Genomic DNA, 25,148 nt, shown 5'->3' on the forward strand with positions numbered 1-25,148 from the left:
TGGTATAGCAAAACGAAAAGAAAATGGTGGCTATGTAAGGCGATGGGTATATTAATTAGCTTGATTGTGGTATTTGGTCACAGTGTATACATACTCGTATATCAAGACATCAAGTTGTACACCTCAAATATGCACAATTTTTATTTGTCAATTATACCTCAATAAAGCTGGAAAATATACCGGGGGTGCCAAAAAAATGTATACAAGTGGACACTTTGGTCAACGTGCCTCAAGCAGTAGTTCGCCGTAATCAGAAGTGTCTGGACACTGATTGTCATTGTAGAAGTCAAACGTGACCTGTTTTCATCTTTTGTTATCGGTATATATTGAGTATTACAATTTTAATACAGTTTTCCTTTCTAAACATGTGTATACATTTTCTTTCGCACCCTCTGTATAATAGTGCAGGAGATACACAGATGGGGCAAAATCATAAGAGTAGGGTTCACTGTTTGGGGATCCTCAAGTTGGAGAGAGTGATGGAGAGTCTGGGGAGCCCAGGGATTTAGTGACTCTTCTTCGTCTCCCACTCCATCCACAGGAATACCCGCTGGCAGCCCTTGCAGGCACCGCCTGCCACTGTGGGTTCCCCACCACGCGATTCCCCCTCCACGAGAGAGAAGATGAACAGCTCTGTGCCCAGAAGTGCAGCGCAGAAGAGTTTGAGAGCTGCGGGACCCCCAGTTACTTCATCGTGTACCAGACGCAGGTCCAAGGTAAGCCAGGCCTTCCCCGGGCAGATGCCCAGATGTTCTCCCAGGGGCCACTCTCCCAGAGGTGCCCCAGTCAGTCCATTCCATACCGCCCATGGCATGCAGGGTAGAGGGCAGAGGGCAGGGCTGGTGAAGTTGGCCAGGCTTAGCGATCCTACGTAGGCTACAGAGAGAGGGCCCCAGACAATGGGTCTGGGTTCTAAAGACCTTCATCTCTCTCCCTCATACTGAGGACCCCCTGAGTGGCTCTCTTCCTGTAAGGGAGACAGTGACATTGAGTGGAAGGACATCTGGACTGGGATCACACAGACTCGCTGCATGATCCTGGACACGTCACTTCTCCTTTCCGGGCCTCAGTTTCTCCATCTGTAAAATACACCTATAGATTGTTGACCTCCAAGGGCCCTCCCAATTCTAGGATTCTGTGTGTTTATCTATAATTTCTTCTCTTTCCATCTCAGTCATCATTTCTGTCCTTCTCTTGCTAGTGGAACCCATATTCACTGTTTGTGTCCTCTTCCGGCTCTTGGGGCACCAGACCATGATAAAGATGATGGTGCTGGTAGCGGTGGCGGTGGCACTTGGGGTTTCTCAAGGACTTTCTTTGGGCCAGACTCCTTGGACGTGGAGTCCTTTGTTTGCATTTTCTCCCTGAAACCCTCAGCTCTCCTATGAGGGGGTAATAGTCATTATGCTGACTTTACAGGTGGGGGTCCTGAGGCTCAGACACTTAAGGGACTTGCCTGAGGTCATTCTGTTTATAAAGTTTCTAGATGAAAATCTTTTCTCCCGAGGGAGGCATTGCAGGAAGCGGGTGGCATTTGAGAGGGGCCCTGCTGGGACACTCAGCCCAAAGTGTCCCTGGAAGGATTACCCAATATGTGAATATACCGACCACCAACTATGTACTAGTCTTATGCCAAGCCTCACCTCATTTACTGGTGTGAAGCCCACAGTAAGCCTATGATTGGGGCAATATCATCCCCGTCTTATAGATGGGGGAAGCAAGACTCAGCGAGGTCGGGAACTGCCCACAATTACACACCTACGAGAGTGATTTGCTTTCAGTTCTCTGACTCCAAAGCCCCTGCTAGAAACCTCTGCCCACAGTGTAAAGAACACCCCCCATACCCTCTGAAGGCTGGAGAGCCAACAACCACCATGGGGCTAGACCTCTTTTCTTTTTCATCTCCCAGGAACCAGGCTGCCTTGTATGGTTGGGCAGGTTGGGCCTGGACTGCACAGGCACAACCAACAGGAAAAGTGGTGCCTGAAAGCCAGCCCATGCTCTGCCTGTCATGCCACACACGTGGATGGCAGCACATCTGCCCGGAGGATGTGGAGGGCGCCTTTTTCTGATTTGCACAAAGGTGCTGTAAGAGCTAGTGGCAGCCCCACCGATAGCCCATCCCCTGCTTGGCACGATGGGCATACCAGTGGTGGCCAAATATGGCTGCTGCCTTGGTGGCGAAAGTCCTGCTAAGAGCCCAGGGAGTGGGAATGCTTTTAGCAAGTGCAGCCCTTGGCTTTGTTTAGACTCCAGTGAGGACGGATGAGCGTTTGTTAGTTTTCAGGAAATGTTGGTTAGTCCGTGCAGGACTGGGTTGTCCCAAGCTACAGGGTGGGTCACGCACAGGTTAATTACCCCATGGCCATGAACGGCTGTGATGTGGGCAAAACAGACACTGGAGCTTTTGTATTTCTTTTAATTTTTATTGGGGAATATGGGGGAACAATGTGTTTTTCCAGGACCCATTAGCTCCAAGTCAAGTCGTTGTTTTCCATCTAGTTGTGGAGGGTGCAGCTCACTGGCCCATGTGGGAATCAAACCGGCGACCTTGGTGTTAAGAGCACTGCACTCTAACCACTGAGCAAACGGGCCACCCCGAGCCTTTTCAATAGCCAATAAAGAGCGCCTAATCGATTGGTTTGCTCTCCCCTGTGCCCTGCCCCCAGGCCATACCTGCTCTTCAATTTTTCCATGTCACGCTTATAGTCTTTACACACGGGAGGTTTGAGAGTCATGCTGCCAAGAGCCTGGTCCACCATGGCTGCCATTTATTGTATACCTACTATGTGCTAAGCCCTGATGCTCTTTCCAGGAACTAAGTAATTATTGAGCACTACTCTGTGCGAGGTACTGTCTAAACTCTTCAGACCCGATTAACTCACCTAACCCTCACGACAACCCAATGATAGAGATGCTGTTTTTATTACCATCTTACAAAGGAGGCAACTTGGCACAGAGAATTGAGTAGCTCAGCCAGAATCATACAGCTGGAACAGGGCAGAGTTGGGATTCAAGCCCAGACAATCTGGTTCCTGAGACTGTACTCTTACCCACAGCTTTTTAACATATACCACAAATACCTCACACACACTATCCATTTAATCCTATAAGATTTTAACCCCATTTTACAGGTGGGGAAACCGAGGCTCAGAGAGGTGAAGTGCTTTGTTCAATGTCACACGTCTAGGCCATACTTATCCTGGATTGAAACCTAGGTCAGTCTGATTCCAAAGCTATACACACGACTGTCTCCAGCATCTGCTTTGATTTGTGGAGCTTCAGAGCCAAATAAACTTTCTTTTTCAGGCTGAAAACAACTAACTGCCTTTACCTTGAAGTTGGTCTTGGCCTCCCAGGCAGTATTTCAACGGAGAATGCTGTTTTCCAGGGAAATTGAAGTGCTAGGTTCTTTCTCTCTCCCAGCATCTATCTGATTATGAGAAAATGTGAAACCTCCAGAAAAATTTGAAAGAATTACGTAGTGAACACCCATATACTATTCCATAGATTTTACATTTGTCAACATTTTGTTATATTTACTTTTTCATACATCTTTCCATTTCTCCATCCTTATTTTTTGATGCCTTTCGAAGTAAGTTGCAAACATTGTTACACTTCAGTGGGCATATCATTAATTACAATTTGATATGTGCTTATGATTGTTTGAAGTAACATTTACAATAGAGCAAAATGCACAAAATGAAAAACATAACCATACTCCAGAAGGTTTTAACATCTAGGCTCCTTTCTGCAGTGTGTTCCCATGAAAACCATTCCCAGCTACCACTTGGTTCCAACAAAGACCAAGACTTGGTTTCTTATTTCCAAAGTCGGCTCTCCTCTGAACCAACAGATTAAACATGGCAGGTGGGAGGACAGCTGGGCCTCTGGCTGGTAGCCACAGTGGATTGGCACTCACAGCATGTGACCCCTGCACTAACACTCAACACACATTCTCGCATTTAACCTTCCTAACAAACCCAGGATGCGATTGTTGTCAATAGTCCCATTTTACAGGTGAGAAAACTGAGGCTCAGTCCATCATTTTTCCTGAGGTCACCCAGTAAGCAGGTGGCAGAATTGTCATTTAAATCTAGGAGTTAACTTCTCTTGCAAAGGACTGTTGTAAGAAATCAATGTAATCAAAGTAAGATTTCAATAATGGCAGATCACACAGAACAGGACATACTGGGGGGCCGTCTTGGGCAGAATTATAAGCAGGGCAGAGTGATGGGTGGTATCAGATGCTGTTGAGTAGTCCAGTGAGGTGAGGCTGGATTGAACGCCAGTGACGTTAGCAGGAGCTGCTTCTGTGTAGTGAGCAGGGAGGAACCCAGAGTGCAAGGGTTGGGAGCAAGTGGGAGGACATGGAATGGGGTGTGTGCACAGCTCTGCCAGAAGTACACCTGGGGATGGGGTAAGGAGAGAAAGTGGTTGCTGGAGGTGGGGGAGTTAATGATGGAGCTATTTGTTCATGTTTGAATACTCATGTGCTGGAGCCCGCAGAGAGAGAGAGAAGATATAGGGAAATCAATGGAGCAAGGAGACTGGGGAGAGGGGAGTAGAAGGGATGAAGACACTAGAGCGGGGAATGGCCCTTTCTTCCATGGAAGAGGATGGGGTGCAGAGCAGTGTTGGGAGCTCAAAGGGCAGGAGAGGGAGGTTTGCTTGCATCATCATCATGGTAAATAAGGTGACGTCATCAGCCCAGAATGAAGAAGCAGAGCTGGGACCAAAAGTCCAGGATTCTCTCTTCCTTTTCCATAGTAAAGCTTACACGGGGCCGCCCTTACATCTGTGGGGACCAAAAGAAATCACCACTGTGCTCTCACAGCTCCAGGATGGGTTGCAGTGGGAAGTGTGGAGGCACGTACTTTCCATGAGCTCTGATAGTAGTGGCATCCTGAGGTCTCTGTGAAGGCAGAGAATCAAGAGTATCAGAACGGTAGTCACCTGCCCAACCCATTTTACAGATGTGGAAGTTGAGGGCTAGAGAAAAATAATAACTACACCTTTTGAGTACTTTAGTGTATTAATATATTACATGCATTATTTCATTTAATGCTTACAAGCACTCTACAAAGTAGATATTATTGTTACCCACCCATCCATCCAACCACCACTGCATCCATCTATCCACCCGTCCACCCATCTGTCACCCGCCCATTCATCTACCCACCCATCTACCCGTCCATCCATCCATCTATCCATCAATCCAAGAAACATTTATTATCTCTGCTACATGCCAGACTGGGGAATCAGCAAAGAGCAATACAGGCAGGGTTTCTGACTAAACAGATTATTCTTTGAATTACAGTTGTGATAAGCGACATGAAGGAGACGCTATAGTACACTAACAATAGCCCCAGGGAGTCAGGGAAGGCAGGAAGGAGGTACCAGTTTAGCCGAGAGTAGAAGGATAAGAGGCAGTCTACCCAGCAAAGGCAGGTTGGGAGCAGTGAAGGCGGAGGAAACAGTATGCCTGAAGGTGCCGAGTCAGGAAGGAACAGAGCACGGATGAGGGATACCAGGTAGCTGGCAGGTGGGGGTGGGATGGAGCAGGTAGGTGGGATGAGCCTGGGAAGATGCAAGGGCTGGGCCACGCAGGCCTTGGAGGCCAAAATAGGAACCTTGCATCTCATGTAGATGGACACCATTTGAGGGTTGAATCTGGAGGAAAGGGGTGGGGATATGAGAAAGTGACTCATGGTGCCAGGGAGAAAATGGAGACAGTAGAGAAGACTCATCCTCCGAGCTGAGTTTTATTGAATCCCTACTATGTGCGTATCCCTTTTCAAACATTATGTCATTTAATCCTCACATAGACCCTGTGAGGGAGGAACCATTTCCCCCATTTTACAGGTGGGGAAACTGAGGCCCAGAAGAGGTTTCGTCATGTGCACTGGGTCACATGGCTGGGTAGTGGCAGGGGTGGGACTCACACCCAGGCTCCATCTGCCCCTGCCCCCTGTCTGTGTCCTGCCCTTTGCAGACAATCGCTGCATGGACAGAAGGTTCCTTCCAGCCAAGTCCAAGCAGCTCATCGCGCTGGCCAGCTTCCCGGGCGCCGGCAACACGTGGGCTCGCCACCTGATCGAGCTGGCCACCGGCTTCTACACTGGCAGCTACTACTTCGACGGTTCTCTGTACAACAAAGGTAAGGAGGCGGAGGGCAGCAGGGAGGACCCACTACGAGGGCATGGGGATACCCTTCTTGAGCACCTACTGTGTGCTGCTCAGCCCGCCTGGGCATGTTTATTGAGACCTACTATGTGCTTGGTACCTTCTCTTGGCTTCTATCCACAAACATCTTCCTGAGCATCGTGTCCTGGGTACCTCACCTGCATCTGTTCAATAATGGACGTTGATCACGCACCTGCTATGCACCTGGTACCTGCCCTCCATTTAGATCACTACAGACATTCCTTGAGCACCTGCAGTGTGCACATACCTCATCACAGACATTTACTGACCAGCAACTGTGCTGTACACAGAGGTCCATGGTCACTTTGGGGCCATTTATTGAGCACCTACTACTGCTCCTCAGGTATCTTAATTTACATTGAAGTTAATGATAGTTGCTGTGTGGGTGTTTTATTATCACTCCATTCACAGGTGTTTACTGAGCCCTGCTATGTTCTGATGTGCTTCCAAAGCTTGACTTCCCAGCAGGCATTTATGGAGTGCCGACTGTGGGCCAAGTAGTTTGTGTAGGTCAGATTGCCACAGATATTCTCTTGGCCACCTACGACATGCCAAGCACCGTGCCAGGTGCTCCATTTTTGTTTAACCCTGCACAGTAAACCTGGGTGGTAGGGTGATGGTACTATTTCCCAGATGTGAAAACTGAGGCCTGGAGAGGAGAAGTCACTTATACCCAGAGTCACACAGATCATTTTCAGTGGGCTGATTCATAGTTGCACCCTAGTGTTTCCTGGTTTCAAAGCCCACACTCTTATTACTGAACCACAAATTCCTGGAGTTTCTTACTGGGGAAGTGGAAATCTTGGATGAAATGACCATGAGGTGTGAAGCCCCCTTCCGGACAAGGTGGAGGGGGGTTACGGGGTATCAGAGAAGCAGGGGCTCTGGAGGGGTTTTGAGTCTCCATGTGGAGCAGCCTTAGGCCATGAGTCTTTGTGTCTGCAAACTAGATAATGACCACTTCTCAGCTGTGTGACTTTGAGCAAGTTACTATACCTCTCTGATCCTGTGTCATCATGCACAAATTAGAGATAACAGTATGTACCTGGTGAGGTTGTTGTGAAGGTTAATGAGTTGGTATATGTAACATGCTTAATACCTAGTAAGCGTTCATAAATGTAGGCTGTGAATTCTATGGTCTGGATGCCAGGCACTGGCCAGGAGCAGGTGTTGACAAAGAGCATCCCTGAACCCCAGCTCAAGGAGAGCCACGGGCTATGTCTGTCAGAGGGTGAAAAGCAGGCGGGAGACAGAGAGTAAGGGAGAAAAGGCAAGAAAGCTGAAAAGGAACGGGTCAAAGGATGGAGTTGGCAAGGGGTGGGGTATAGGGTCCACCTTAGAGTCCTGACTTTTTGTATATTTATTAGTTTTCAGTTTTGAATTAGGCAATCATTTGTGGAGCGTCTCTTATGTACGAGGCTCCTAGCTGAGGGTTTTGCATGTTTATACCAGGATTTGAACCCAGGCCTGGCTGTCAACAGTATTTCTGCTCTTAACCTAAGCTGCGCTGGCTTTATGGGAGGAGCCCAGTCACGTTCTAGAATGTCTCTGGCATGTCCTGGGGCAGTGGCTGGGGAAAGCAGGCTCAGAAAGCATCCTGTGTCTGGTCTACAGCCTAACCTTCCTGGCTGTGGCTGCTGCCACCCTCCTCGTGGAAACCTAGAATGTCACACATAGAAGGGTCCTTAAGGATTATTTAGTTCAGGCATCCAAAGTAGTTTCATCCCGTGTGTCAGTTCCAATCAATCCTTGCTTTAGGCTTGTCGACGAAAAACATCCAGCCTAAGAGAAAACATGTAAGAGTTTATTTGAGCCTAACTGTCGACAATTGCCGGGAAGCCAAATCACAACGGATTGAAAAAATGCTCTGCGAAATGGCAGTTTGCAGCTTATTTTATACAGAGAATCCAAGGAGAAGGGTTACATGAAATCCTTGGTGATAGATTAAGGGGGTGGGAGAAAGCAAAGCGGGGAAATCTCTGGGATTGGCTAAAAGTAAACTGGAGAAACAGGTACTTCTTTCACATAGGAGGGTACAGGACAGTTAATAGTTCACACAGAGAGGGTAATCAAGGGACAAGAATGATAATGAGGGATTCTGTACTTTCCTGCTCTGGTCCAGAAAATGGGATTACTGACATTCCAAGGATGTCATCCTCGGTGCAAAACGACAACAGACAGGCCCACTGAAAGGCACAGATTAATTTATGAAGGAAGCTAGAGATGTGACTTCCCGCCATGGCCCACTTAGTCATGAAATTTTATGCTCATGCCATTTTATGTGGTTATTTTCAGTCTCCTGAGCTTGTCAGGTTAAACCTGTGTCCCCTTTTCCGTCCTCAGGATAATGTGTTAAGAAGGATTCTGAGGTTCTGTTCTCCCTCAGAAACCAAGTGCCTTAATCTATTATAGTAGTGATGCCAGTGGCGGGTGTGGAAGGGGGAATGGTAGCCTACACGCCGGGTCTTCAACACCGCTCACCTCACGCAACCCCCTCACCTCAGACAGGGAATCTCAGGATGGAATCAGATCGGATTTTCAATCTGAACTCTGTTACTTATCAGCTGTGGGACCTTGGCCAAGATTCTTCACCTCTCTGAGATTCAGTTTCCTCATCTATAATATGGGGATGTCATATTATCGAGATTAGAGAAGTTACAGAGATTTTGAAAAAATATAGTAAGATAATGTGTGATTCTGTGTTAGAAAATATACATGATTTTTCAAATGACATGTAACCAGGACAGGCAACTCTTCTGTCAAAGTCCAAGGGGGTCGGTCTCTATGACGTGTCCCTACACATTAGAATCACCGGGGAGCTTTTGATGTCCTGATACCCAGGCTGCACGGAGACTGTTTCCATCCGACTCTTGGCAGTGGTCAGCGCATCGGTATGTTTTCAAAGCTCCCAGGTGATCACCCCAAGGTGACTCTGGTGCAAAGTCAAAATGAGACCCCTGGCCCTAGACTAGGAACCCCGTATTCTCACTTCCAGACCCACAACATTCAAAACATTGGTCTTTGTTCTCTATTTTTAATACTCAAGTCTTGGGGAATATCACGAGTCAATAATTAATTGAGTGAGGTGTTTACTAAAATTTTAACAAGAAAGGGAGGGAGGGAGAAAGGGAAGAAGGAAAGAAGAGAAAAAGCAAGCATCAACCCTCCCTGGCCATTCCCCTGGCTCAGGCTGTGTAATGTTTCCTTAAGTCCCACAGAAAAGGCAGAGGTTTGTGGGCAGGTCACAGGCGCCTGAAGCTTTGAGTGGAGCTGCCTTTTGACTAGGGGCTTAAAAATACTTCCTGTGGCCTGAGCCCTGGCAGGAAACAATAAGCTCTCCATGGGAGTTCAGGGCTGACAGTGGAGGGCAGGCAAAGAGGGACTCCTGCCCCGCAGTAGCTTCAGTCAATCTGGCCAACCCCCACGTCCCTCTGCCATCACCTTTGCAGCTGAGAGAAGCTTAACTTAATGAAATCCTCAAGCTGATGGGTCCTGGAGCATGGGGGAAGCAGGAGGTGGTGCCAGAGGGAGGGGTAATTTGCCCCCACTGGGCGGCAGTTCTGCCCCTTTCATGCATCAGACTCTGGGCATAATAATCAATCTGTAGTTGAAAAACACACCAGACATTGATTGGCACCTGCTGTCTCCTCTCCCTGGGACATCAGCCCTGCCCCCACCCTAATTCTCATTCATCTGCCTGGAATCTGCTCCCAGATCACAGCCCCCTTTGCAAAGTCTCTGGCAGACTTAGGTGTCCTTCTCTTTTATCTTCCTTGGACCCAGGGAACTCCAGCGTCACAGCCATTATTATTGTTCCTGTATTCATGTCACTGTTAATAATACTAATAATCGCCGGCACTTATTGAATGTCTGTGATGGGCCCAGCGCTGTGACAGGTGATTTATATATTTTGTAACTCAGTCTTGGGATGTGTGCACAGAAGGTGGGTCGGACTTACCCAAAAGGACAGGAGGGAGTCCCAGGCAGAGGCCATGGTGTGGGCGCCAAGGAGGAGAGGGGGAGTGACACAGCATAATGGGTGAATGGCAGTAGTTTGATGATACTGGGCAGTGAAGGGGGTGGGGGCTGGGGCATGAGGCAGGAGGGGCAGCCAGGGCTGGACAAGGCAAAGCCCCTAGAATGCTCTCCTGAGAGCTGTGCACATTATGCTGGGGGCAATAGGGGACGGGGGTGGGGGACGGGGTGTAGAGAATTTTAAGCAGAAAAGTGGTGTGAAATAACCCGTCTGGCCACAGGGGTAGGACAGGGGACATTTAGTCTCCAGGATCATCTAGGGGAACAACATGGTGGGGACGAGGGGACAGTGGGGAGGGGCACTTAGGAGGTCCTTGATTAGAAGTGAGGGGGCCTCAGTGATGGGCCTGGGGGGGCGGGGGGTTCTGTATGAGGTGATGCTTCAGTGATTCTTGCTGATTTATATAAGCCCTTTAGAGTTTCCTCCCTCATCTCTGCTACCAACTAGCTGGAGAACTGGGGTCATGTCCCCCTTCTACTTGAGACCGCCATTCCCTCTGTTACAAGCATGTGTCATTGGGGTGACCCCTCAGGGCCCTCTAGGTCTGCAGGGCTGCTGACATCCTCCTCTTCCTCCACTTTCTCTGCTGCCTTTTCTTGCTTCATTCTGGCAAAAGACCCACCCCACCAAAGGGCTGTTGAGTAAAAGAGGGAGGGAACTGAATGAATGAATGAACGAACGAAAGAAGCCTTCCCTCCCAGAATCCAGGTGTCTGTCCCACGTGAGTTTTGCCTTCTCTTCCCTGACCGAAGGAGTTTGGCCATGTGCAAAGCATGGTTTTCTCTGTGACTGTCTCTCTCTCTCTCTCCCCCTCTCTTCCTCCCCCCCCCTTCTCTGTGTCTCTCTGTCTTGTTATACGTACCTCTGTCTCCCTCTATTTCCTTCTGTCTTTGGGTCTCTGTCCTGTCTCCTTATTTTGTTTCTGTGTCTGTTTCTCTCTCCCCTTCTACTCCCTCGCTTTGTCTCAACCATCCGTCTCTCCAGACGTCTTTCTGTTTCCGTCCTTTGCTTCCCTCTCCCCCTCTCCCTGGGCTTTATATCCCTTCTCTTTCCCCCTCCGCATCTTGGGGACTCCACAGCCCTGAGTCCAGTTTCAAGCTCTGGCCTGTCAGGTCTCAGAAGCCGGATCTCTGAATAGGAAGGGGCTGGGACAATAGCCCAGAGTTGGGCAGGGCCCTTCTTAGCTGCCAGATGCCTACAAATGGGGCAGGGGATAGATGAGGCAGCCTCTCAGCTGACACAGGACAAGAATTTCTGAGGACTGCCTCAAAACAAACCCCATTGTTCCTGGAAGACCACCAGCCCCCAGCATTCCCATGTCCAAAGCCAGGAGTGGGCCTTTCGTGCCCCAGTAAACTCCAGGGCATGCAGAGATGTGGAGTCTTTGCCACTGCCCGTCTCTGTGCCTCAGTTTCCCTAACTGCAAAATGCATAGGCAACTATAATATTGGGGGGTGGGGAGAAGAGAAGGAGAAAACATGTCTTGTTCTTCCTGTGGCCTAAACCTGCAAGGTCATTTCTCCAAATCCTAGGAGACTTGTCTAGTCCCTAGAGTTATGTGGGTGCCCCAGATAAGCTGTGTCATTGTGACCCTTCAAAGTAATGATTTAAATATTCCACATTTATGTAAAGGAGGTGATGGGTCCTGTGTCAGAGAAAAGTGGAGATGGGAGCCCCCTGGTGGTAGGGTTCAGCAATTCCGCTCCGGCCCCAAGTTTGCATCCCTGATTCTGCTGCAGTTACCTAGAGGGGCCTGCTCAGGGGACAGTTGAGCAACCATCTGTTGTTTCTCAGGCAAGTTCATTCCACGTACCTTCTGAAAGCCTGCTTTCCAGACATGGGACTCTTCTCTCCCTGGGAGACAATCTGCTAAATGGAATTTTCCTTACCTCCCTACATTTTCAGTGCTCCGTATTGACTAACTCCCCAGGCAACCAAAATCTAGAATCTGGAGCAGATCTCTCCCGGTGCTCAGTTTTTCTGTTTTTATCTTGATAAATGCTGTGCTAGATTGACCCCATCGTGGAACAAAGAGAAGTGATTCTCACAATGCATGGAACCAATTTAAATTAGTTTGACTAATCTGTCATGTATCTATTTTCCTTCTCTGAGAATCTGCATGGCTTCTTGTGTACACCCTCCCTGTTTTACCTTGCTGTGCTCATAGTGAAATGGATTTTGGTGAAGACAAAATGAAATCATAGATGGGAAGTCCTTTGTCTATGTCATGGAGAGCTCCACCAATGGAATGCATACCCACATGACATGAAATTGTTTCTGGTGCTGCCTTGTGGGTAAACATTTATGTCCCAAGCTCTCTTTCAAGCTCCCATAGCCCACTCCTCATTGCCCTCAAGAAGCAATTTTCTCCCAGCAATTTATCCCATGATACTGTGCTTCCTACGGGCCTCAAAGATTATAGGTTAATGTTCTCTCATGGATACGGGCCAGTGTTAATTTGCAAGACTAGGCTAATCCTTGCAACTTATTATAGCTTGGCAAGTCCCAGGATAAAATTTGACTCAGGAAATCACATTCCATTCCTGGCTCTTCTGCCCTGTGGCCCTGCAAGGAAGGCTGCACCTCTCTGAACCCTGATCTCCAGGAAGAGGAGGAGGTACCCTGCTAACCTCACCTTAATCCACATTAAAAGCCAGAGCACAAAGCCCTTGAAACTCTTGTGAGTGGGCAAGGAAGGATGAACCTACTCCAGATTTGATGAGGCAGGATGAAGTCTCAGCCCAAGATTTCACCTCGAGACTTGTTCCACACCAGCTGCCATTTATTAAAATCTTACTGTGTGCCTCACTGATTTCTCACATCAGCCCTGTGAAGGAGAAGCTGAATGGTTCCATTTTACAGATGAGGAAACTGAAGTCCAAAGAGATGACATGATGTCCAGGATCACTCATTGAGTTGAGAACAAAGTCAGTATTCTTGAAAGACTAGTGCAATAGTATTTCTACTTGCCTTTCAAGATACCATACAAATGCCTTAGCTTTCACGAGAGTGGGAGGCTTTGATGGTGAAGAACACAGTCTTGGGTGCCTGGATGGCTTGGGTTTGAATCTCAGCTCTGCCTCTCACTAGTTCTGTAACTTGGGCAAGTTTGTTGATCTTTCTATGCCTCAGTTTTCTTATCTTTAAAATTCCTCATAGGATTGTTGAGAAAATTGAGTTGCCTAATACATGTAAAGGGCTCAGACCAGTGTCCAGCACAGACTTGGTGCAATTGAAGCGTTCCCCTATGCTCTGGCTACTCAGAACGTCTCTCAGTTTCTCAGCTTTTGAAATGAAAACCTGATCATGTCCCTCCTCCCTTTTGCTTAAATCCTTTTCGGGGCTGCCCATTCTTTCTTTCTAGGAGTGAACTCCTCATCACATCCCCTACAACCCTCCCAGCCTCATACTCCCTGTTTGCTCTCTGCTCTCACTTAGCAGTCACTCCAAGGTGACACGTCTCTTCCCACTGACCACAGGGCCTTTGCACCTGCTGTTCCCACCACCTATCGCTTCTCTCTTGGGCTAGTAAATTCCTCCTCATCCTTCAGTTCTCAGTTTAAGCACTTCTTCCCCCCAGAAAACCTTCCTGGATGCCACCTGACTAGGGCAGTGATCTTGGCTAGGCTGCTCAGCTCCAGACTCCAGATTGAATCCACATCAATTTCACGTGTCTCTCGCCATCTGGGACCAACAGCCCTCCATGGCATGTCCTCACCGTGTTTGCAAAAGCACACAAGAGCGAACAGAAACATGTGATGTAACTTGAGACTTTGGCAAAGACCCACCCCCACCCTCATTCCACTGGTCAAAGCAAATCATATGGCCATGCCCAACATCAGTGTGGGGGGGGGATGTAGACTCCACCCAAAGAGGAATCAATCATGCATCATCCAACATATCACTGTCAGGCCCCTCTCATGGAACCCAAGCACAAATGCTTCTTTTCTGTAGCACTAATCATGGCAGTGACCTCACATTCATTTGTGTCACTAGTTGAATAATCTGACTCTCAAAAACAGTAAGAACCATGGAACTTCATGCAAATCATTTTATCCCCAGCTCCCAGCACAGTGCCTGGCACATAGTAGGTGCTCAATAAATATGTGAGTAAATGAAGGAGTTGGCGAGTGAACATATGAGGACCCCTGAAGTGGCTCGGAAGGGGGTGTGGTGGACTTCTTGCCTCCCCCAATTTACCTGCCATGTTCCCCACCCCCTTGGCTGTGGGAAGGGTTTAAAGGTGAGCGGGACCACTGGCGCAGCGGGAGGACCATCTGCATCAAGACACACGAGAGCGGCCAGAAGGAGATCGAGGCCTTCGACGCGGCCATCCTGCTCATCCGTAACCCCTACAAGGCCCTCATGGCGGAGTTCAACCGGAAATATGGCGGCCACATCGGCTTTGCTGCGCATGCGCACTGGAAGGGCAAAGGTACTGCTGGGGGAGGGGAGGGGGCGGGGCAGAGGGCGGGGCAGAGGGCGGTGCCCAGAGCTGTCTTTGAGGAATTCGGGAGCGCTTCCTCGCAGGCATGTGTGTGAGGCTCCAGTTTATCAGCTGATAGCCAAGGAGGTGCGCTCCCCACTTCCCAGCATCAGCCTCTGTGAGCTGGGCTGTTATGGTAGCACAGTGGTAACGAACACGGGCCCGACAGCAAGGCTATGTGGGTTCAAACCCCAGCTCTACCACTTCCAGGAAAAGCACCTTTACCTCCCAGGACTTAGATTGTCCCATCTGTAAAGTAGGGCATAACGACTGGGGTGGAGCTCTAAAGGTTTAACCCTTTAAAGTCAGCAGACGTGATTCATTATGGAAATGGAGACCCTCCTGTGGGATTGATTGAAGCAGGTTCAAGAGCCCTTTCCTGGGAGGGAGTCAGGAGACCTGAATCCAGGCCAGCCCAAGTTCAGTAGCGGAGTGGCCCTGAGGGCACCTGTGAGGTCCCAAATGATCACTTAACAGAGCATCATTTTAATGAAAACTCGCAACAACTGTGGGTTGGGAAGCTCAGAGAAGTTAAGTGACTTGCCCCAGGTCACACAGCTGGTAAGTGACAGTGATGGCCCCCGAGCACTGAACTTCATTAAGATGACCTGGGTTTGAGATTCAACTCTGACACTTATTGATAGATAACTGCTGTGTGAATGAATGTCTCAAGGCAGGGTGGCAACCCAGGGTCGTGGTGAGAAACTTTGGAATCTGACCCATCTGCCATCTTGGGTTCCTTTAAGCCCCCTAGGTCGCAAAAGCCCATGTCAATTATCACCATCACAAGAAACACCCATGAGGATCTTAAATCCCCAAATTAATGCATTTTTTTAAATAGACGAGACAAGCTAAGTTGATGGGACAAGCTAAGTTCAGGGAGGTGAAGGACCTTTTCTAGAAAGTGATAGAGCTGGGGTTTGAACCCAGGGAGTCTTGCTCCAGAGCCCATGTCCTTAACCCCTGTGCAAACCCATAATAATGGAATAGGTGAAACATCAATGGATATGAATGACCCCGCCCAGAGCCTCTGACACCCAGTAGGTGCTCTGTAAATGTGAGTTCCTCCCACCTCATCCAGCCTCAAGCCCAGGGGTCCTTCCTGCTCCTTCAAACCGTCCCCCTGGCTCCCAGCTACACCAAAGCTCCAGCCCCTCCCCAGAGCGGACCTGAGCATGGCAGGATGATGTTAATTCCGTGACCCACCAATCACACCCTCGACACTGATGTCATTGATTAAAATTCTTGGGCCTGCCTGACCAACTGTGCTCTGGTTTCCTTTCACTCAAGGAGGCCCATCTGTCCCTCCACAGCCTGGCTCCCCCTCTCTGAGGAGGTGGAAGTTGGACAGGTGGTGACATTTGTTCCCTTGTTCCCAGGAATAAACAGGCCTCTGAATTATTTATTTGTAGAACAACTGACAGTGAACACTAGTCAGGGGCAGGCAGAGAAGTTCTGCAAAAGCAAATGGCAAGAGCCAGTCCTGGGAGCAGAGACTCTGCTTGTCAAGCTGGAAAGGACCTGGGAGATGACTGAACCCAGTGGTCCTCTGCCCGGCTGCACACCAGCATCCCCAGAGCAGTATGGGAAAATCCCAGTGCCCAGGCCATACCCTGGACCATTACTCGAGTGGAGCCTGGGAATCAGTATTTTTTAAAGCTCCCAGCTGCTTCCAGTGTACACACAGGACTGAGAACCACTGTTTCATCCTGTTTATTAATGGGGAAACAGGCCCATAAAGCGGCAGGGTCACTTTGGCACATAGTGGCAGGACTAGAACCCAGCTCTCCACTTCCCAGGCATCCTGCTGCCCCAAGTGAAAAGGGAGGGGACTCAGGAAGTTCATGGGGGACCAGGCATTTAGCCTTCATTATCTCATTGAAACCTTCCAATTACCAAGGAGGTAAGGAAGGTGGCCATAACCATCCTACCATTCCATTTCCCGGGTGAGAAAACCATCCCAGGAAGGGAACAAGTCCCGTGGCTAAAGCCCCAGGTATAGATACAGCTGGGATTCAAACCCAGGCATTAGCTATTCTCTCTTACCTGGGGGTGTCGCTGACTTTCTGATGCATCCATTCAGAGGTTCTCCTCTCCTGGCATAGCCCCATGTCTCATGTTCAGACAATTTTAATTCCCGGGAGCTGCCTTACCTCTTTTTCCTTCTTCAAGACAACTGGGAGCTTTAAAACCAAAGATAAGGGAGGCGTCAGAACAGGTGGAGCCAAGAGGCTGCAGGGGATGGGGGAGAGGGTGTTCCAGCATAAGCATGTCATAGTGGGGGTCCCCACATTAGTCTGAGATGGGGGGTGCTTCTCCCAGTGCCCCCTCCCAGGCCTGACCCAAGTCTTCAAGTGCTCTGGCTGAGAGCCTTCCCCCAAAGAACCCAAACCCCACCGTCCCCACCCAGCCCGTTCCTCTCATTTTGTTAACATCTGGATCCCGTAGGCACTTAAGTTTGAGACCTTTGCTGTAGGGCCCTGTGGGGACAGAGCCAGGAGTACAGTTTCCAAGCTCTTACCCTCACATGGAAAGGTGCTCCCTCAGGTAGTAAATGGCCATCAACTGTGATTGGATGGCCATCAGCTGTGACGAGTTGGCCATCAGCTGTAACCAGTGAGCCATAGGCCACTAATATAACTGCCGTGGCTACGCTAGCAGCAAATGAGGGCTAGCAAGAAGATGGTGGCTGAACTAGCAAGAGCAGATTGCAGCTAGCCAGTGAGGTTGGTTGGCAGAGACAAGTGGGTGGATGGCGGGTTGCAGATAGTGTGGCTCCTGCTCCCTGTGTCTCCAACCCAGCCGCCAGTGAGACTATAGCTGTATGACTCCCCTATCTATGGCTCCGTGGGTGTTCCTTTTTGGCCTCGCCATGTCCTGCGTTCTTATGTGGGGAGCGGGACCAGAGACCCTGCATGACACCCCACATGACAGGCCCCTACACCAGCAATGTCAATACCATTTGGGAACTTGTAGGAAATGCAAATTCTCAGGCTCCACCCAGACCTGATGACTCAGCAACTCTAGGAGGGGGCCCTGCAGTCTGTATTTTAGCAATCCTTCCAGGTATTTCCGACGCACCCTCCAGTTTTATAATAGAACCACTGGTTTAAATCCTTGCTGTTCCAAGTGTGGCCTGTAGACCAGCAGCATGGGCTTCACCAGGGAGAGTTCTAGAAAAGCAAATCTCAGGCCCCCACACCCCCAGGCTCTACTGGATCATAATTAGCATTTTAGCAAGATTCCCCCAGAAGCTTTGTGTGCACTTGAAAGTTTGAGAATTGCTTTTGGAAGCCCTCAACCTAGAATGTGAGGGTCACCCCCCCACACCACCAGAGCAGAGGTCACCCAGCTGTTGAGCATGTCTACCCACCCTGCCCTGTCCTCTCCCAGTTATAGGTGGGTGGAGGCTCCTGCAATGCCCTCCCCCACCCCGACTTTTTGTTCCATAACGTTAATTTTACAATCTCCCTGGAGTGCGTCCAAAGCAAAGTTTTATGTGATATGATTACACAAGGTGAATTGTCCTGGATCTGTTTAATGAAACAGAGACTGTGTTTAGTGATTCCATGGGGAATTAAGTACAGTTAAGCTATTAATCAGACCCCAGTTCCTCCCATGGGCAGGAAGATGGAGCGAAGAGTGGCCAGCCTATGCCCTGCCAGGCCCACGTGCATGACAGTTCCGGTGGAACCAGCCCTGGTTACCCGTGGTCCTGAGCTCAGCTGCCTTCATTACCCAATTTGAAGGCAGCAATCAATTCCCGGAAATCCTGAGCTAATCGAGGGCTTTTGTTTTTCATTTTTATTCTTCTCCTTTCTAATGAAGTAATTGAGGAGCTTCACGTGGGGAATCTGTGCCGGTGGTGGGGGGGGGGACATCTGCTGCTGAAACATCCTGAATATCAAATATGGTGTTGTAGGGAAGCTCTGACCAACATGATGGGGGCTGCAGGACGTCCCGGAGATGCCAGGGGGCCAACATCAAGAATAATTGTAACTGGAGCCAGCATTTACAAGCACCTCCTGTATCCAAGGCCGTGTGCCAGGGTCTTGGCAAATCTGATTCCATTCCATCTGCAGAGCCTCTAGGGTGCGGGTCTTAGCACAGTCACCATTTTGCAGATGGGTAACTGAGACTCAAGGAGATCGACTAATGTCCCGAAGGTCACACAGCAAATGTAGGGAGGGAGCTGAGTTTCGAACACTGGCAGTCGGACTCTCAAGCCATCTGTGGACAAACCCCAGGTTTTAGACAACCCCAAAGGCGTTGTGAGCAGTAGTAGAGTAGGAGCGGGAGGGAGAAGATGCCTGAGCTGATCAGATCAGGAGCTCTCAAAGGGTTTGCCGGGAGGGTGGGAGCCTGGCTCGGGCTGGGATAGACGGGTTCAAATCCGGCTTTGGATGCCCACCGTGTGACCTTCAGCAAGTGGCTTCATGCCGCTGAGCCTCCTTTCCCCCTGTGTATAAAATGGGGCTAATAGTTCCTACTCTCCAGTCTTCTCGTGGGCACTGCATGAGACAATGCAGGCAAAGTGCCCAACACAGCCCCGACACACAGTAGGTGCGCAGGCAACATACGTTCCCATCCCAGGGAGGTTTGCAGGCAACAGGACGCCATGTCATCTCCATCCCACCTGCATCCAGGGCTAGGGGTACCAGCTGGGGGACCCCGACCACCATGCAGAAGGGTCCTTCCTTCTCTTTGAGGACCACCCTGCAGCCCTCCTCCAGCTACCACTTGAGATGGTCAGAAGGGGCCAGGCCTAGAAGTGTACAGATAGGTCTGTGTTTCACTGAGTGTCTGAGCACTGTATCCATCCACGCGGGCATCTGCCATGGGAGGAGCCGTTGTCCTGAATCACCAGGAATGCTGTGAGGTGACTCAGTAGTGGAGAAATTCTAAAAAATAAAAATAAAAAATAAAAAAATAAAATAGACCATACGTGTACCCATGCTAAATTTTTTCTAATCATCCAGATACATCTGGTCTTAGCCCATTATAGCAGTATGGGCCCAATTAGCTAGATACATTGTAAATAATATATTTTAAGGATAAAAAATATCCTTGTCACCAGCATAAATATTTCCCAAGCAGCCATGGTGTTCCAGGGGGGCCCTGGGGGAGCAGAAGCCCCACCACAGATTTCGATGTGTTCTGCCAAGAAAGAGGAGTCCTTTATCACGTTGCAACTTGGCAGTTGGGAATTTCAATTTAGTTCAACAACCATTTATTGAGGCCCTGCTGGGTGTAAGGCAGTGGGAAGAAGTGGGGGTGAGGTTGCTGGTGCCTGGGAAAGATCAGGACCTGGAATCAGGCAGGTCAGGATAGTGCTTCCTGGCTGTGTGGCCTTGGGCAAGTCACTTTACCTCTCTGAGACTCAGTTTCCTCACTGGGGATAAGTGCACACTAGTCCTTTCCTTTCAGGGTGGTCGTTAGGATTAAATGAAATCATGGGTATCCATTACCCAGCAAGGCATGGGGATTTAGTTATTAAGAACCAGCTGGGCTCCCAGCCTAGCTTGGGTGACACACAGCCCTTCGTTCAATAAACAAAACCTTCTGGAGGGTACGGGTGGTGGTGTCCCCGTGAAAAGCAGTGGGTCTGGCTTCAGGGTTTCAGTGTGCCTGCCCTATAATTCTCCAGCTGAGGCTCAGAATTGAGGCTGGAATCTCTTTCTCTGTCCCCACCATCTTCCCAACCCCCCCAACCCCAGTAACCCCAGCTTTTAGGCTTCTGTCGAGTTCCAGGAGCCCAGTTCCAAGGAGACCAGCTGTCTCTTCGAGTTCCTCTCCAGGGCTCCCCGAGGAATCTCCCGAATTCTATTGTAGCCTGTCTTTCAAGTCAGAGGATCCCAAACACACCCTCCCAATTTTGGTGACAATTCATCCTGTCATTTTACCATAGCGAGGTAACAAACAACAGAAAGAAACAGTACACGATTCTCCAATACAAAGCAAAGAAAGAATGGTAGAACAGAAAGGTGGAAAGAGGACAATAATCTGACTTCACTATGCACAGCCCCACAGTATATTGGGGAGACAGATAACATATGTGGCGGGTACAGTGGAGGCTATGAAGTCCAGAGAAGGCACCTGCCTGAGGCTGGGGAGTCAGGAAAGATAACATTTTACCCGAGACCAGAATACTCCCAGTAATAAGAGCCAATGTGTACTGAGCACCTCCTGGCTACAGGATACCATGCTAAAAACTTGATATGCTTTACCCACTTACTCTGTACAGTGGCCCTGTTATTATCCTATAAGAAGATACTACTACTACTACACACAACAACTATTACTACACAGGATACTTTGGTAGTGAAAAGCCCAGACATTGAAGTCAGACTGTGTGGGTTCAAATCCTGGTCCTGCCAGTTATTAGCTGTGTGACCTTAAGCAAGTTACTTAACCTCTCGGTGCCTCACTTTCCTCTTCTAACAAATGAAGAAAATAATACCTGCCTCATAGAGTTGTTGTGAGGAATAAGTAAATTAATAGCTATATTAATCTGTTTCCTGTGTTATATATTAATACCAGGGCTGCCAAAAAATGTATACACGTGCCTTGTATTCACCTTTCATTATCAGTATATGTTGAATATTACAATTTTAATACAGTGTTTTCCTTTCTTAAAATGTGTATACATTTTTTTGGCACCCTCTGTAGAAGTATATATTAAAATCTAAAACGTTAGTAACATACATTCCTGTATGTTACTAGTCTGTCTTTGGTATAGTAAAGCACCAAACAGATGTCACTGTTCTCCCCAAAGAGGAAGGGCTAAGGCTATTCCAGGCGGAAGTCGCAGCCCTGAGGTGGGAGGAATCTGGAGATGCTGTGAATGCCTGCAGCCACCGCCAGCGCCCTCTGACCCCTGTCCCTGGAGCCCTCTGCCCTCTGACTCTGCCGTCCCTCCCCTCTCCACAGAGTGGCCCGAGTTTGTGAGGAACTATGCCCCGTGGTGGGCCACGCACACGCTCGACTGGCTCAAGTTTGGCAAGAAGGTGCTGGTGGTACATTTTGAGGACCTGAAGCAGGACCTCTTCGTCCAGCTGGGCCGGATGGTCAGCCTGCTGGGGGTGGCCGTGCGGGAGGACCGGCTGCTGTGCGTGGAGAGCCAGAAGGACGGCAACTTCAAGCGCTCCGGGCTCCGCAAGCTGGAGTACGACCCCTACACGGCGGACATGCAAAAGACCATCTCCGCCTACATCAAGATGGTGGACGCGGCCCTCAAAGGCAGGAACCTCACGGGGGTCCCCGACGACTACTACCCCAGATGATGCACTCGGGGCGGGGCTGGGAGACACGTCCAAGCAGGAGACTCGAGACCCCGGGGACCCCTGCCCACCTGTCCTCTTTGCTAGGGGTTGCTGTTGGCCTCCAGTGAGTTTCCTGCATGACAAAGGAGGCTCAAGGGGAGAGATTGTCCAGCACGCCCCACCTGCTTACAGCCCCCTGTGGAGATGGCAGAGGCAACTGATTTGGGGAGTTCCAGCCACATGGACCCTCTTCTGTCTCCCATGTCCCTGCCCCCACCACTCTGGGTTCCCCTTGTGGGAGGGAGGGCTCCTGGGTGTCCCCGAGACATGGATGCCTCACCGCAGGTGTTGGGGACCTCCATGCAAGAGCTGAAGGGACTGTTGTAAAAAAGTTGCCCGAGACACCCTTCCCGCCTGGGCTGAGCTTTCATAGCCTCCCCTTCTCTGCCCCACCCAGGAAGCGCTGGCACCAAGGTTGGTGCAGGCCGCTTGTGTGAAGGAAGATTGCTGGGAAGTCTCTCTGTGGCCTTAGGTTGCTGGCATTCTGTGTGGGGTGGGGAAGCACTGGTGCTCACAGTAGGTTCGTTGTCAGCACCATGTAGGGTCCCTGGCGTCATGAGCCCACCCCCAGGTCACACTGCTCCTGAGGAACCATCCGGTTGCCCGTCCACTTCCAGGGCTGGAATTCTGCCCTTTGTTTCCCCTGCTGTATCCAGGAGGTGACCTTGGGATGCTTGACCCCACTTCCCAGGGTTCCTCAAGGCACCAACAATTACACCATGTGCAGAATCGGAGTAAAAAATGAGAGCCCCAGTAACCCATCTCTCCACTGTGGGGTCCAACATGGGTCTCACACTGCCCTCTGACCCCTACCAATGGATCCTCTGCCGCCTAGGTGAGAGAGCCAGGGTGCCCCAAATCAGGTGGAACCAAACCCAAAAGTAGACCCCCACTACCTTCCCTTGGTCACAGCCCAACGGAGCCAGCTTCCCTTGGGGAAGGCGTGAAATGAATGGGATGGCTCTGCATTTCCATGCAAACGCTGCTCCCTTGATGCTGAGACATCAAACCAAAGGATTCCTGAGGACCTGACTCTCCGATCGTGGATCTTAGAAAGCATTGATCCGGGATCCCATTGCTTCCCCACCTTGGAGACCAGTGGCGTCACACCCAGCCCTCACCTGTGCTCCTGTACCATGCCCCACCATGTAGACACAAAAGCCATAGGTCACAGCTCTTTATATTCTGTCTGGAGCCACCCCCACCCCAAGCATCCCCTCTGAAGCCTTGGGGTGCAGGTAAATGCTCGTTCCCAAACAGCCAAGAGACTATGGAGAAGGCGAGTATAAAGAGATATATTTTTTTAAGAGGAATACGACTAATACATTCCGCCCCTTGGAACCTGGCCATGCAAAGAGAAGAGCCCAGGAATCATGCCTGTGGTTCTCCCCCTGGTCCCCTCATCTGTAGGATTTGGGCCACCCCAGGGCCCAGCCAGAGGGCTCTGAATGTATTTTGTACCATGTTTCTTTCCCCTCGGCTGATTTCTAGTCTTTCTCAAAGCAGTAGAGGGCCTGGCCTCCCCTCCCACTCAGAGGCCAGCTCTCTCTGGGAGCCTCTTGGTCCAAGACCTGGGCAAGTTCTTCACGGGTGGTCCCCTCAGGCCACAAGCCTCTGTCTGGAGATTCCTCAGGTCAACACCATCATTAAAAGTGAGTTTTGTTGATAATTCTACCACGAGGTTGAGTATTGTGTCAGGTGAATTCACAAATGGGATGTTATTCTGGAGTGTGTGTGTGGGGGGGGGGGGTCCGGGGAGTTACTAGGGTGAGGTGTAAGCGTCCCTGCTTGGGTTTGTGCATGGGTATGGAAGAGGTTATCTATCAGAAGTGTTCCTTTTGTGTATATTTGTGTGTGTGTGAGAGAGAGAAAGTCCCTGAGTATATGGTGCTATGTGTGCAGAAGGGCAGCCAGTGAGAGTACAAGGGGACAGAGAAGGCCCCTCTGTCCCCTAGTGGGTGGAGTGAATCTCAAATACCCTGCCGGAGGGCCCTGTGTCCTCTCTCCTCACACGACAGAGGGGCTTCTGTGGTGCCTCAGGGACTGTTCTCAGCCCGAAGGAGGGATGTGCGAGGAGGGACATGGGTTTACATACAGCCATGGGACAGTAGGGGGGAGAGGGGAGGTAAACAGCTGGTACAGGCAGGGGAAGGGAAGGGAAGGGAGGGGCTCCTCCCCACCCAACGACAAAGTTCAGGAGGACTCGGGGCAGGGAAGCTCTTTCCTCCAGTCCTGGGTCTACGAAAGGAGGGACGGGAAAGAAAGAGCTGAGAAAAGGGAGAGCGTGCGGTTGTTCCAGGATTGAGCGCAGGGGCTTTCTCCTCTGGGGGCCTGTGTTGGCTCCAGAAATCCTTCTCTGAGGACTCACTGGGCCCCAGGCTCAACTCTGACCCCGACCTCAAGCCAAGTCTTAGCTGGTCACAGACTGAGCCCCGATCCGAGAATCTTGAGCCTGTGTCACAGCTAAGCCCTAATCCTGACCACAGACTGAGCCTTGATCCTGGAATATACTTACCCGTGATCCTAGTCTCACACCGACCCCTGATTTCAGCCGTGTATTGAACCCGGACCCTAGCCAGAGGCCCACATCTGGCCCACATCTGGCCGTCTCTATTCTGAGCCTTGCCCTGGTCGTTAACTACATTCCAACCTGGGTCATAGGTTGAGCCCTGACCTGCCTGGAACAAATGCTGACGGTGTCTCCTGACTGAGCCCAGATCTCGGCCTCAGACTGAGCTCTGATTCTGGTCACAGACTAAGCCCAAGTCCTGACCCTGGATGAGCCCTGACCTTGGCCTCAGTCTGAACCCTTGCCTGACCTCAGACCAAGCCTTGACTCGGGTCCCAGGCTGAGCCGTGGACCAATATGCCAATATCCTTTCGTTTCCCCAAACGGTATCTTTCTAACCAAACCCTCCCAGACCAGAAGTGAGGAAAGCCATGGAGCATCTAGCTCCAAGCTTCCCTGGACTCTCCTCCTCGGCTCTCACAGACTCTGCCATATCCTCCTGCTCACCACCGACCTCACATCCTTTAGACCAGAGATTGGACTGAGATGGACAGTGTAGCTGCCTCTTCTTTGGCCTGTCTTGGCCCT

The 25,148-nt window shown here is 50.1% G+C and overlaps 1 protein-coding gene across 6 annotated transcripts in view; it reads left to right on the forward strand.

Annotated features, from left to right (window-relative positions):
• Positions 1–23,725, forward strand: part of WSCD2 (WSC domain sialate O sulfotransferase 2) — a 102,430-nt gene extending 78,705 nt beyond the window's left edge. For 5 of the 6 annotated variants that reach the window (XM_019757473.3, XM_074321634.2, XM_019757472.3 and 2 more), the window contains 4 exons: positions 542–716; positions 5,996–6,160; positions 14,478–14,678; positions 21,660–23,725. In XM_019757473.3, coding sequence (XP_019613032.2) covers positions 542–716; positions 5,996–6,160; positions 14,478–14,678; positions 21,660–22,012 — 894 coding nt within the window. In that variant the 3' untranslated portion in view covers positions 22,013–23,725. Of the gene's footprint in view, positions 1–541; positions 717–5,995; positions 6,161–14,477; positions 14,679–15,719; positions 15,989–21,659 lie in introns of those variants that run through there. The other variant, XM_074321636.2, reaches the window with a different exon arrangement.
• Positions 23,726–25,148: the final 1,423 nt, after the last annotated feature.

The sequence above is a fragment of the Rhinolophus sinicus genome, chromosome 9, assembly GCF_057876585.1.
Source record: "Rhinolophus sinicus isolate RSI-liver-muscle chromosome 9, RSI-T2T, whole genome shotgun sequence".
Taxonomy (NCBI): Eukaryota; Metazoa; Chordata; class Mammalia; order Chiroptera; family Rhinolophidae; genus Rhinolophus; species Rhinolophus sinicus.